Source organism: Coregonus clupeaformis, chromosome 8 (assembly GCF_020615455.1).
Source record: "Coregonus clupeaformis isolate EN_2021a chromosome 8, ASM2061545v1, whole genome shotgun sequence".
Lineage (NCBI taxonomy): Eukaryota > Metazoa > Chordata > Actinopteri > Salmoniformes > Salmonidae > Coregonus > Coregonus clupeaformis.
The window spans coordinates 52,288,527-52,303,761 of record NC_059199.1 but is presented as its reverse complement, the minus strand read 5'-3'; the positions used below and the strand labels follow the sequence as shown (position 1 = coordinate 52,303,761).

Sequence of the window (15,235 nt, the reverse complement as noted above, 5' to 3'; positions counted from 1 at the left end):
TGCTGTGCAGTTGAACGAGCAGTTGAATCAGTTTAACTCTAATGCTACTCTCTGTCCGTTATATTCCTATAGGCATGTGTTCAACAACCAAATCTCCTCAAGATGAGTTACGATCTGATGATATCATCGAACAGACCGAATCATCCGTGTGATCATTACAGTATGAACTGTAAGCTGAATGACCATTTTTATGATTTTAAGTTTACAAAGTTTTTGCCATTGCCTTACCATTGATTTATGATAGCGTTTACTGAATCAAATATCATTGAATGAAATTTTACAAATACTAAATGCTATGATTTAGCAAGTTGACGTTTTCAGCTTTTGGGATCTTGTATGCTTTGTTATTGTTGATTGTTGTTAATATTCTTGAAATATTACACTTACCCCTCTTTGATTTCAGTTTGTTGATTGAAAAAGAGTGTAGTGCCTGTTTTGTTTAAAAGTAGAATTTGTTGTATTTTTTTAATATGTTGTATTTTAGATAATGTCATGCTTTTTACATGCAGGTGCATATATGCTGTATGTGAATATTTTCTGGGACTAAAAGTGGGTTTATACTTGGTTGGCCGACCTACTATAACAACTTTAACAGTTATGTTGGAACATGTATAATTTGTTTTTAATTCAATGAATGCTTATTTTCATTTACATTTTCCATACTTTCTACTTCTATGTCTATATGTTTTTTATAAAATGTTATTTCTTCAGTAGTTGTTATAGGAGCCAGATGAGTGTTCCACTATTGAACTTGAATAAAGAGGGTGTGCATTGTCTTACATCAGATAGCATGACGATTCTGCCTGACGAGAGTCGCATAGGAGTGATGCCACCTGACGTAAGACAATGGAGGTTGTGTTGCATTTTGTATTTTGTATTAATTCTCATTTGTCAAATAAAAAGTGATGATTCCCCACATCGTTGTATTGCTTTGAAATATAATTTAATTTAAGGACATATTCCTTTTACTCTCTGTATTGCTGAGTTGAAACAATGCATTTACATCTTGAACATTCCTATACATTTCTTATTATGTAAACAACACTTTTTATCAAAATCTCTATACACCATATTGCTGTCAGTCTTCTTAAACCACTTTCAGATTTGACTTCTACTGATATGAACCCATACAGAAGTGGTCCATGTCTGTACTAATATGATGACATAGAGAGAGGAAGGAATAAGAGGGCAGACCCAGTAGACTGAGGGGTTATGTTGTTGCTATGTGACCAATGACCATATTAGTTTCTATATTGTAGTCCCCAAGGATGTGTAGTAGTTACAGGCCTGTCCTGAAGGGGGCGATAAGAAACCCCAGATGTTTACATTAGTATACACACTAAAGGTGAAGTCTCTAACTGCTTTCACCTGTAACCTTTCTCTCCACATGTTTGTTTCTTCACACATGTTGTACGTGTCCCACACTCTACACTCTACAACATATTTTTAGAGGTAAATAGTTGACAAAAATGGATTCATGTATTCAACATGTAATGATGTGAAGCAAAATGAAACTATACACTTTAACCTGGAAACCCGGTTACCCAGTTCCAGCTTTGAAACTCCTCCAATCTCTGGTCAGTGGTAATACATTCCACACGCTCTGCCTCTGATGTACACATACACACAAACAAATGTGTGTGTGTGTGTGTGTGTCTGTATGAAGTTCTGTCTGTGTGAAGAAGTCAATTTCCATTGTGGCACAACTGAGGTTAGCTGGCTAGGCTTGCCACCTGACAGCTGAGCACAGGTTTGAGAGGAGGCCTACACTATCTATCTATCTATCTATCTATCTATCTATCTATCTATCTATCTATCTATCTATCTATCTATCTATCTATCTATCTATCTATCTATCTATCTATCTATCTATCTATCTATCTATCTATCTATCTATCTATCTATCTATCTATCTATCTATCTATCTATCTATCTATCTATCTATCTATCTATCTATCTATCTAATATAATATGAATAGACTATAAACCACTACTCTTTTTTCTCAGACTTTTTACATTCCTCTTGAATCTTTCTGTGTGACTGTGAAGAGGCCTGATCTAAGCAGACTGTCATCATATAGGAAGTAGAGGGGTTTGTCAGAAGGACTATAGTTCTAGAGAAAGTCACTTGTCAGTGGGGACAGAATGGAGAGCACCTTGCTCTGTTTGCTACTAGGTAAGTACTGAGTTAGTGTGTGTTTGTGTGAACACTAATTACCTGATTTACTAAGCCCTTAAGGTAAAAAGGAATAAGAAGTTCATGGAAATGAAGACAGTTTCAAGCTTTAACTTTGTTTTTTGTATCCCTTATTGAGAAAACATTAGTAAATGGCACTAAAAGGAAATTGCAGCAAAATATGGTGTAGATATTGTGACCATACTACATTGATGTTGCATCACGGTGAGAACCTGAGCTTATAGAGATGATGCCATGCAGACATGGTTAGTGTGGTGGTGTGCGTTTAGCCTAGGTCATACCTCAGGAATTAAAGATTGACGCTAACTCAGTGCTTGCAAAATGTGCTGTCAATGACAATGAATACAAAATGCAATATTTGTTGTATGTGTTGTAGTATCAAGTTGTGATTATTGTAAATGGTTGTGGGTTCCTTTGCTACAGTTATAGTAAACTGTGTTAAGAGATGAATGAGTGGTGTTTTGGTGTTTTTGGTCTCTGTACTCTCACTGTGTGCAGAACATGGGAAGTCAGTGGCCATTTATAGCTGCAGTCTGTAATTCAAACTACCTTAAAATGGCCACCCTGCCACTTGTTGTGGTATACGGCTGAGGGAAGGGGCTAAGGAAATTCATTAATCTACATTGTTCACAATAATTGTCATAAAATAAACATACATTTTGGGTTATGATGGAATAAGACTTGAATTGCTGTGATCCATTTAGTATTGTAGAAATCTATGTAGAAAACGTAGATTGCATCTTTAAAATAAAGCACAGGATGGATTTGGTAAACAGTAACATGAATATGGAATGTTGTTATTTATTTCAAACTAATATTGGAGCAATGTGACTTTCTTTGTTGTAGTGCTGAGTATACACATCTACTCTGGACACTCTGAAGATGATGATGGTAGATATTTGTACACTTGATCAATCCTTCATCTCTTAATGCTTCATTTTATTTCTTTGTGATGTTTAAAGCTGCTTTTGGATAGACATATTTTGTGTTTTGAGTGTCTCAAAATATCATTTGTAAAGCAATTTTATCATGCTGGTTTTATTTTGTGCAGGACAGGCAAAGGCTGATCTGACCATACACCCCAAATCCTCACAGATATTGCAAGAGCCCCGTTTTTCCTCTAAACATAACAATGGTCATTATGGCCAAACAGTTCTATTTTTGTTTCATCAGACCTGAGGACATTTCTCCAAAAAGTATGATCTTTGTCCCTATGTGCAGTTGCAAACCTTAGTCTGGCTTTTTTATGGCGGTTTTGGAGCAGTGGCTTCTTCCTTGCTGAGCGGCCTTTCAGGTTATGTCGAAATAGGACTTGTTTTACTGTGGATATAGAAACTTTTGTACCTGTTTCTTCCAGTACCTTCACAAGGTCCTTTGCTGTTATCCTGGGATTGATTTGCACTTTTCGCACCAAAGTACATTAATCTCTAGGAGACCGAACGCGTCTCCTTCCTGAGCGGTATGACGGCAGCGTGGTCCTATGGTGTTTATACTATTGTTTGTACAGATGAACGTGGTACCTTCAGGCGTTTGGAAATTGCTCCCAAGGATCAACCAGACTTGTGGAGGTCTACATTTTTTTTCTGAGGGCTTGGCTGATTTCTTTTGATTTTCCCATGATGTCAAGCAACGAGGCACTGGGTTTGAAGGTAGGCCTTGAAATTCATCCACAGGTAGACCTCAAATTGACTCAAATTATGTCAATTAGCCTACCTTGACATCATTTTCTGGAATTTTCCGTGCTGTTTAAAGGCACAGTCAACTTAGTGTATGTAAACTTCTGACCCACTGGAATTGTGATACAGTGAATTATAAGTGAAATGATCTGTCTGTAAACAATTGTTGGAGAAAATACTTGTGTCATGCACAAAGTAGATGTCCTAACCGACTTGCCAAAACTATAGTTTGTTAACAAGAAATGTGTGTAGTGGTTGAAAAACGAGTTTTAATGAATCCAACCTAAGTGTATGTAAACTTCCGACTTCAACTGTATAAATGAATAGTTATTCTGTGAAAGTCTTTTTTTAAACAACATTTTTAGGAAAAAAACAGAATCATATTTTCAATTCACACCAAATCAAGGCAACATACACCCATAATGGACTTTTATAGTATGAAAAAGTTCCAACAACAACTAAATCTTTGGATATTGCTAAGTATGTATCCAGATCTTTAAATTATGCTCTTTTCTCACAGCCCTGCCCAAAGCTACACTGACCATAAATCCAAACCCTATGTACACTTGAGAGACAGTAACTCTGACGTGTTCAGTGGGGTCTGACAATGCCTGGAGCTATACATGGTACAAAGACAACACTAAGAAAGTTGTGCCCCAGTCTGACAGACACACTACAACAGGAGCCACTTTCACCATCAGTAGACCTACTGTGTCTGACCAGGGCCTCTACTGGTGTCAGGGAGAGATCCTGTCCAGATCCATATCATCAATCATCAGTGATCCTGTCACTATCACTGTGAAATGTGAGTTACTTTGTTGTGTGTTTTTTTATCATACAAATGGACGCTATTTATATTGAGTCAATGATGTAGACATGATCCATGTACAGTTGAAGTCGGAAGTTTACATACACCTAAGCGATATACATTTAAACTCAGTTTTTCACAATTCCTGACATTTAATCATATTAAAAATTCCCTGTCTTAGGTCAGTTAGGATCACCACTTTATTTTAAGAATGTGAAATGTCAGAATAATAGAAGAGAGAATGATTTATTTCAGCTTTTATTTCTTTCATCACATTCCCAGTGGGTCAGAAGTTTACATACACTCAATTAGTATTTGGTAGCATTGTTCTGTCCACACATTTTCTATAGGATTGAGGTCAGGGCTTTGTGATGGCCACTCCAATACCTTGACTTTGTTGTCCTTAAGCCATTTGCCACAACTTTGGAAGTATGCTTGGGGTCATTGTCCATTTGGAAGACCCATTTGCGACTAAGCTTTAACTTCCTGACTGATGTCTTGAGATGTTGCTTCAATATATCCACATACTTTTCCTTCCTCATGATGCCATCTATTTTCTGAAGTGCACCAGTCCCTCCTGCAGCAAAGCACCCCCACAGCATGATGCTGCCACCCCCGTGCTTCACGGTTGGGATGGTGTTCTTCGGCTTGCAAGTGCCCCCATTTTCCTACAAACATAACGATGGTCATTATGGCCAAACAGTTCTATTTTTGTTTCATCAGACCTGAGGACATTTCTCCAAAAAGTATGATCTTTGTCCCTATGTGCAGTTGCAAACCGTAGTCTGGCTTTTTAATGGCGGTTTTGGAGCAGTGGCTTCTTCCTTTCAGGTTATGTCGATATAGGACTCGTTTTACTGTGGATATAGATACTTTTGTACCTGTTTCCTCCAGCATCTTCACAAGGTCCTTTGCTGTTGTTCTGGCATTGATTTGCACTTTTCGCACCAAAGTATGTTAATCTCTAGAAGACAGAACGCGTCTCCTTCCTGAGCGGTATGACGGCTGCGTGGTCCCATGGTGTTTATACTTTGTACAGATGAACATGGTACCTTCAGGCGTTTGCAAATTGCTCCCATGGATGAACCAGACTTGTGGAGGTCTACAATTTTTTTTCTGACGTCTTGGCTAATTTCTTTTCATTTTCCCATGATGTCAAGCAAAGAGGCATTGAGTTTGAAGGTAGGCCTTGAAATACATCCACAGGTACACCTCCAATGGACTCAAATTATGTCAATTAACCAACATACATCCATAATGGACTTTTATAGTATGAAAACGTTCCAACAACAGCTAAATCTTTGGATATTGCTAAGCATGTATCCAGATCATTAAATTATGCTCTTTTCTCACAGCCCTGCCCAAAGCTACACTGACCATAAATCCAAACCCTGTGTACACTGGAGAGACAGTAACTCTGACGTGTTCAGTGGGGTCTGACAATGCCTGGAGCTATACATGGTACAAAGACAACACTAAGAAAGTAGTGACCTTGACTGGCAGACACACTACAACAGGAGCCACCTTCACCATCAGTAGACCTGCTGTGTCTGACCAGAGCCTCTACTGGTGTCAGGGAGAGATCCAGTCCAGATCCATATCATCAATCATCAGTGATCCTGTCAATATCACTGTGATATCACATTCCATCCAAGATGGCGTAGTAGTGCAGTCCTGTTTTTGTCGTGTGTCTGTAAATAGCCTGTAAATACCCTGTTTTTTTGTATTTTTTGTACATATTTCCCTTTCAGACTTTTCATCCTTCTACAAAATATACTTTCCTGCAACCCGCCTCACTCAATGTGGAACGGATTCTATTATTGACTTACCTTTTCTCTAGAATCTCCAGTTGAAACTAGCTAGCCAGCTAACTAGCTACTTGCTATTAGCCACAGTTGCTATTTCACCCAGAACATTGGATTTTTCTGCCGGAATAATTTAATCACTGGACATTAATCACCGGATCGCAACTAGCTAGCCGCAACCGAATGGATGTTGCTGTTTGGCTAATCACCACTGCCCCCGATGCAAGCACCAGTTAGCCTCGAGCTAGCCTAGAGCCAGGCTCATATCCCGAATATCTACCTCTAGGTCTACCGGACGGGAGTAGCCAGCAAACTAGCTACTTGCTATCAGCTACCGTTAGCGGTTTTTCACCATTGTCTGTGGCCTGCACCACCTTCCAGCCAGCTCTAGTCTGGACTATTATTCGGCCAGTCTGCACTGTCTGCACAGCGCGTTATCGACCCAGAACATATCAGTTTTTCTGCCGGAATCACTGAATCACTGGACCTTTAACTCCGGATTCATCGCTACCAGCTAGCTGCAACAAAATGGACGTTGAGGTCTGGCTAATCATCCTGAGCTAGGCCCATCTCCCATCTCCCATCTCCCGGCTATCTACCTCTCTGTCAACCGGACGGGACCACCTAGTGTTGACACTGAGCCCAGCCGATCCTACACGACTGGTCTGCCGACGAAATCGTCTGATGTGGTTACAACAGGCTTCCCGTTACGACGTTGACCACGAAGATTCCATCTGCTAGCCCCGGCCTGCTAGCACACGCTAGCCGTGCCCTCTTGCTCGCTAGTGCTTTAGCAGCCCCCGAACTACCTCTGAACTATCCTATTGCTGTTCACCGGACCTTATGATAACTCAGCTATACAGCTGATGTCTGCTGGACTGTTCCTTTTTACGGTACTGCATCCTGTTTATGTTTAGCCTCAGCCCAAACTGTGTCGTCATTACCAGCTGTTGTCTTAGCTCTCTCAAATTACACCTGTGATTGCTTTATGCCTCTCTCCCTTGTCAATATGGTTAGCTTATTGTTGTTTCGGTTATTTCTAATTGTACTATTTCACTGTAGATCCCCCAGCCCATCTAAACCTGCCTTAGATAGCTCCTTTGTCCCACCCCCCATACACGCGGAGACCGACTCAATTGGTGCCTCCAGTGATGCTATCTCTTTCATTGTTACCCAACGCTTAGGTTTACCTCCACTTTACTCAGATCCTTCCATATCCTTGTCTGTACATAATGCCCTGAATCTTTTCTACAACGCCCAGAAATCTGCCCCCTTTATTCTATGTACCCAACGCACTAGAAGACCAGTTCTTAAAGCCTTTAGCCGTATCCTTATTCTAGTCCTCCTCTGTTCCTCTGGTGATGTAGAGGCTAACCCAGGCCCTGCAGCCCTCAGTATCACTCCTACTCCCCAGGCGCTATCATTTGCTGACTTCTGTAATCGCAAAAGTCTTGGTTTCTTGCACGTAAATATCAGAAGTCTACTTCCTAAGTTTGAGTTATTCACTGCATTAGCACACTCCGCCAACCCTGATGTTCTAGCAGTGTCTGAATCATGGCTTAGGAAGGCCACCAAAAATTCTGAAATTTCCATCCCCAACTATAACATTTTCCGTCTAGATAGAACTGCCAAAGGGGGTGGAGTTGCAATCTACTGTAGAGATAACCTGCAGAGCTCTATCATACTATCCAGGTCTGTGCCCAAACAGTTTGAGCTTCTACTTCTAAAAATCCACCTTTCCAGAAATAGGTCTCTCACTGTTGCCGCTTGCTACAGACCCCCCTCAGCCCCCAGCTGTGCCCTGGATACCATATGTGAATTGATTGCCCCCCATATATCCTCAGAGTTCGTACTGCTTGGTGACCTAAATTGGGATATGCTTAACACCCCGGCCATCCTACAATCCAAACTAGATGCCCTCAATCTCACACAAATTGTCAACGAACCTACCAGGTACAACCCTAAATCCGTAAACATGGGTACCCTCATAGATATCATCCTGACTAACTTACCCTCTAAATACACCTCCGCTGTCTTCAACCAGGATCTCAGCGATCACTGCCTTATTGCCTGCGTCCGTAACGGGTCCGCGGTCAAACGACCACCCCTCATCACTGTCAAACGCTCCCTAAAACACTTTAGCGAGCAGGCCTTCCTAATTGACCTGGCCCAGGTATCCTGGATGGATATAGATCTCATTCCGTCAGTAGAGGATGCCTGGTTGTTCTTTAAAAGTAATTTCCTCTCAATCTTAAATAAACATGCCCCATTCAAAAAATACAGAACTAAGAACAGATATAGCCCCTTGTTCTCCTCAGACTTGACTGCCCTTGACCAGCACAAAAACATCCTGCGGCGTACTGCATTAGCATCAAATAGCCCCCGCGATATGCAACTTTTCAGGGAAGTTAGGAACCAATATACACAAGCAGTCAGGAAAGCAAAGGCTAACTTTTTTCAAACAGAAATTTGCATCCTGTAGCACTAACTCCAAAAAGTTTTGGGACACTGTAAAGTCCATGGAGAATAAGAGCACTTCCTCCCAGCTGCCCACTGCACTGAGGCTAGGAAACACTATCACCACCGATAAATCTACAATAATCGAGAATTTCAACAAGCATTTTGCTACGGCTGGCCATGCTTTCCACCTGGCTACCACTACCCCGGCCACCAACTCTGCACCCTCCGCTGCAACTTGCCCATGCCCCCACCGCTTCTCCTTCACACAAATTCAGACAGCTGATGTTCTGAAAGAGCTGCAAAATCTGGACCCCTACAAATCAGCTGGGCTAGACAATCTGGACCCTTTCTTTCTAAAACTAGCCGCCGAAATTGTCGCAACCCCTATTACTGGCCTGTTCAACCTCTCTTTCATAACGTCTGAGATCCCCAGAGATTGGAAAGCTGCCGCGGTCATCCCCCTCTTCAAAGGGGGTTACACTCTAGATCCAAACTGTTACAGACCTATATACATCCTGCCCCGCCTTTCGAAAGTATTTGAAAGCCAAGTTAACAAACAGATCACCAACCATTTCGAATCCCACCGTACCTTCTCCGCTATGCAATCCGGTTTCCGAGCTGGTCATGGGTGCACTTCAGCCACGCTCAAGGTCCTAAACGATATTATAACCGCGATCGATAATAGACAGTACTGTGCAGCCGTCTTCATCGACCTGGCCAAGGCTTTCGACTCTGTCAACCACCGCATTCTTATTGGCAGACTAAATAGCCTTGGTTTCTCAAATGACTGCCTCGCCTGGTTCACCAACTACTTCTCAGATAGAGTTCAATGTGTGAAATCGGAGGGCCTGTTGTCTGGACCTATGGCAGTCTCTATGGGGGTGCCACAGGGTTCAATTCTTGGGCCGACTCTTTTCTCCGTGTATATCAATGATGTCGCTCTTGCTGCTGGTGACTCTCAGATCCACCTCTACGCAGACGACACCATTTTGTATACATCTGGCCCTTCATTGGACACTGTGTTAACAAACCTCCAAACGAGCTTCAATGCCATACAACACTCCTTCAGTAGCCTCCAACTGCTCTTAAACACTAGTAAAACTAAATGCATGCTCTTCAATCGAACACTGCTGGCACCCGCCCACCTGACTAGAATCACCACTCTCGACGGGTCTGACCTAGAGTATGTGGACAACTACAAATACCTAGGTGTCTAGTTAGACTGTAAACTCTCCTTCCAGACTCACATTAAGAATCTCCAATCCAAAGTTAAATCTAGAATTGGCTTCCTATTTCGCAACAAAGCCTCCTTCACTCATGCTGCCAAACATGCCCTCGTAAAACTGACTATCCTACCAATCCTTGACTTCGGCGATGTCATTTACAAAATAGCCTCCAACACTCTACTCAGCAAATTGGATGTAGTCTATCACAGTGCCATCCGTTTTGTCTCCAAAGCCCCATACACTACCCACCATTGTGACCTGTACGCTCTTGTTGGCTGGTCCTCACTACATGTTCGTCGTCAAACCCACTGGCTCCAGGCCATCTATCAATCACTGCTAGGCAAATCCCCGCCTTATCTTAGCTCATTGGTCACCATAGCAGCACCCACCCGTAGTCTGCGCTCCAGCAGGCATATCTCACTGGTCATTCCCAAAGCCAACACCTCCTTTGGCCGCCATTCCTTCCAGTTCTCTGCTGCCAATGACTGAAACGAATTGCAAAAATCTCTGAAGCTGGACACTCTTATCTCCCCCACTAACTTTAAGCATCAGTTGTCAGAGCACCTCACCGATCACTGCACATGTACACAGCCCATCTGAAATTAGCCCACCCAACTACCTCATCCCTATATTGTTATTTATTTTGCTCTTTTGCACCCCAGTATCTCTATTTGCACATAATCTCTTGCACATCTAGCATTCCAGTGTTGATACTAATTGTAATTATTTTGCACTATAGCCTATTTATTGCCTTACCTCCATAACTTGCTACATTTGCACACACTGTATATATATTTTCTGTTGTATTTTATGACCTTATGTTTTTTTTACCCCATATGTAACTCTGTGTTGTTGTTTTTATCGCACTGCTTTGCTTTATCTTGGCCAGGTCGCAGTTGTAAATGAGAACTTGTTCTCAACTGGCTTACCTGGTTAAATAAAGGTGAAATAAAAAAATAAAAAATTGGTGAGGAATTGTGTGTGTGTGTGTGTGTGTGTGTGTGTGTGTATCTGTGTGTGTGTAGACATCACTGTATATGTCAATATTCTGATGACTAGATCTTGGTAAGTCAGACAGTTCAGACTGCATACTGTATGTTCAGAAAAGACAACTTATGATGTGGTCATGTTGTGATAAATGCTGATCAACATTATTTTACATTCTAAGGTGTGTGATAATATTTATTTTATGTGGTGTGTCTGTACAGAGAGACCTGTGGCTGTTCTGACCCTCCAACCCAACTGGCCTCAGATATTCAGTGGAGAGACTGTCACTCTCAGATGTAACATACAGGGAGGAGAAGAGATTGAGTATGCTTTTTATAGCAGTGGGAAGTCAGTCTACTCGAAAACAGAACCTGAATACAGAATCAGTCCTGCAAAGAATGGTCTATATACCTGTGAAGGTCTTCAGAAAATCAATGGCTTAAAACACTCCGAGACAAGTAATGCTTTACAATTGACCGTGTTAGGTAAGTCTGTTTTTATGGGATTGCAAGAGAAAGAGACAGAATAGTGAGAAGAATACAAAAGGGATGAGGTCAAATAGCAGACAGTGAGATCAATGATGGAACTAAACTTATTTTGATTTTGGGGTAAGGTACAATACCATGATAACAAAATGGGTAAACATTTTATACTAAAATGATTTAATTAAAGAACAAACATTTTAATTGTGTCATCTCCTTTATAACAGATAAACCCCAAGCTGTCCTGAGTGTCTCTCCTCAGTGGCTGAACCCTGGAGACTCAGTTACTCTGAGCTGTGGGGTTAAAGAGTCATCTACAGGCTGGAGGTTCTTCTGGTACCAAACTGTTCCCTACAGAGCTGGGTTACTCTCCCTATTGGACAAGTCCTACTCTGTAGAGCCTCTATCTGGCAATGGGACTACTGAAGACTCCTACACTCTGATCCCTGCTGGTCCTAATCACACAGGAGGATATGTGTGTAGAGCTGGGAGAGGAGAACCAGTCTATGACACACTCTACAGTGAACCTCCGTTTCTCTGGTCAGGAGGTAACTAACTGCATTGAAACTGCATTTAACCACATTTAAGTCATCCTCATGTGTATATATAACTATGTTTGACTTTTCCTCTTTGTTTCAGACCTGCATCCTTCAGTGTCTCTCAGAATAAGACCCAACAGAACTCAACACTTTACATCAAAGTCTCTCTCACTGAGCTGTGAGGAGAAGGGGAACTCTACTGGATGGAGACTGAAGAGATACAGAGAGAGAGGAGTGGAGTCAGGGTGTGGCTCTAACTGGGGATCAATAGCAGGGTCCACATGTACCATCAGGTCCACACTTGAAAAGGACAGTGGAGTGTACTGGTGTGAGTCTGCATCAGGAGAGTACAGTAATGCTGTCAACATCACAGTGGATGGTATGTCTATTGTACAACATTCACTAACCTTTTTTACATTTCAATGTATGATAATGATGTTCATTTCTGAAACTGAATGAATGTATCTCATATAAAATGCAAGCTCATAAGACGTTAATATATTGTGAGGGATTACTCCTGATTTACAGTTTTATTTATATATTATGTTACACAGCTGGTGCTGTGATCCTGGAAAACCCTGCCTATCCCATGACTGAGGGAGACTCTGTGACTCTGCTCTGTACAAATAGATATCAGGAAACAAACCCAAACCCCAAGGTTGATTTCTACAAAGATGGAGAACTCATCAGGAATGAGACCACAGGAGAGATGACCATCCCTGCAGTATCCAAGTCAGATGAAGGCTTCTATAAGTGTAAATCTAATGAAGGAGAATCACCAGAGAGCTGGGTGACTATGAGAGGTGAGAAGAGCAGTGTGTGTGTGTGTGTGTGTGTGTGTGTGTGTGTGTGTGTGTGTGTGTGTGTGTGTGTGTGTGTGTGTGTGTGTGTGTGTGTGTGTGTGTGTGTGTGTGTGTGTGTGTGTTGATGGTAAAACACATGTTTTGATAGTCCCTCCAGGTTCGGTTGTCTCCATCTCTCTGCTGTCCAGGCTGCTCTGTGGTCTACTGGTGTTGTCTCCCTTTCTACTGGTGTCTATCATTCTGATGGTGAAATGCTGCAGGGCTCAAGGTGACCACTTTATTTCAGTGTGTATCTACAAGAAGCTTATCCAGCTTGATATTTTCCTTCTTTATGTCATGCTCTTGTATTACTGTTATCAAGTAATGTTGACTCAAATTGTTCATTTCAAATGTAAATAGACAAAGTGCCCAGTGGCAGCTATTTCTGTTAAATGTCTTCTACGGAAATGTTCTTCCCCCAGAAAAGGCAAACTAACATTTTCATTACTTCTGAAGGATTACATTTTAGTGCTGTGCAGTTGAACGAGCAGTTGAATCAGTTTAACTCTAATGCTACTCTCTGTCCGTTATATTCCTATAGGCATGTGTTCAACAACCAAATCTCCTCAAGACGAGTTACGATCTGATGATGTCATCGAACAGACCGAATCATCCGTGTGATCATTACAGTATGAACTGTAAGCTGATTGACCATTTTTATGATTTTAAAGTTTTTGCCATTGCCTTCCCATTGATTTATGATAGCGTTTACTGAGTCAAATATCATTGAATGAAACTTTACAAATACTAAATGCTATGATTTAGCAAGTTGACGTTTTCAGCTTATCACACCCTGGCTCTGGGACTCTATATGTTGAGCCAGGGTGTGGATAGTCTATATGTTGTATTTCTATGTTGGCCTGAGTGACTCCCAATCAGAGGCAACGAGTGTCAGCTGGTTGTCTCTGATTGGGAGCCATATTTAACTGTCTGTCTTTCACTTTGTGTTTGTGGTTTCTTGTTCTTATTTGGTTTGTGTTAAACCGTAGACATCACGTTATCGTCTGTTGTTTTGATCGTGTGATCATTAATTAAAATAATATGTTCACCTTCAACACTGCGCATTGGTCTCTCCCTGACGATCGTGACACAGCTTTTGGGATCTTGTATGCTTTGTTATTGTTGTTAATATTCTTGAAATATTACACTTACCCCTCTTTGATTTCAGTTTGTTGATTGAAAAAGAGTGTAGTGCCTGTTTTGTTTAAAAGTAGAATTTGTTGTATTTTTTTAATATGCTGTATTTTTGATAATGTCATGCTTTTTACATGCAGGTGCATATCTGTTTTATGTGAATATTTTCTGGGACTAAAGGTGGGTTTATACTTGGTTGGCCAACCTACTATAACAATTGCATTTTGTATTTTGTATTAATTCTCATTTGTCAAATAAAAAGTGATGATTCCCCACATCATTGTATTGCTTTGAAATATAATTTAATTTAAGGACATATTCCTTTTACTCTCTGTATTGCTGAGTTGAAACAATGCATTTACATTCCTATACATTTCTTATTATGTAAAGCAACACTTTTTAACAAAATCTCTATACACCATATTGCTGTCAGTCTTCTTAAACCACATTCAGATTTGACTTCTACTGATATGAACCCATACAGAAGTGGTCCATGTCTGTACTAATATGATGACATAGAGAGAGGAAGGAATAAGAGGGCAGACCCAGTAGACTGAGGGGTTATGTTGTTGCTGTGTGACCAATGACCATATTAGTTTCTATATTGTGGTCCACAAGGATGTGGAGTAGTTCCAGGCCTGTCATGAAGGGGGCGATAAGAAACCCCAGATGTTTACATTAGTATACCCGCTAAAGGTGAAGTCTCTAACTGCTTTCACCTGTAACCTTTCTCTCCACATGTTTGTTTCTTCACACATGTTGTACATGTCCCACACTCTACACTCTACAACATATTTTTAGAGGTAAATAGTTGACAAAAATGGATTCATGTATTCAACATGTAATGATGTGAAGCAAAATGAAACTATACACTTTAACCTGGAAATCCAGTTACCCAGTTACAGCTTTGAAACTCTTTCCATCTCTGGTCTGTGGTAATACATTCCGCTTAGCTCTGCCTCTGATGTACACACACACACACACACAAACCACACAACACACAGACACAAAACACACACAGACAAAAAAACACGATACAGTACACGATATGGGCGGCAGGTAGCTTAGTGGTTAAGAGC

The 15,235-nt window shown here is 41.1% G+C and overlaps 1 protein-coding gene across 1 annotated transcript; it reads left to right on the top strand.

The window, feature by feature from the left end:
- Positions 1-790: 790 nt before the first annotated feature.
- LOC121565175 (low affinity immunoglobulin gamma Fc region receptor II-like) lies at positions 791-13,000 on the top strand (the record flags this gene model as incomplete). The annotated part of the gene is made up of 4 exons (XM_045222264.1): positions 791-838; positions 11,832-12,189; positions 12,281-12,559; positions 12,735-13,000. Coding segments are annotated over exons 1-4 (951 nt in total), but the record flags the coding sequence as incomplete, so codon positions are not given.
- Between the last annotated feature and the right edge of the window lie 2,235 nt (positions 13,001-15,235).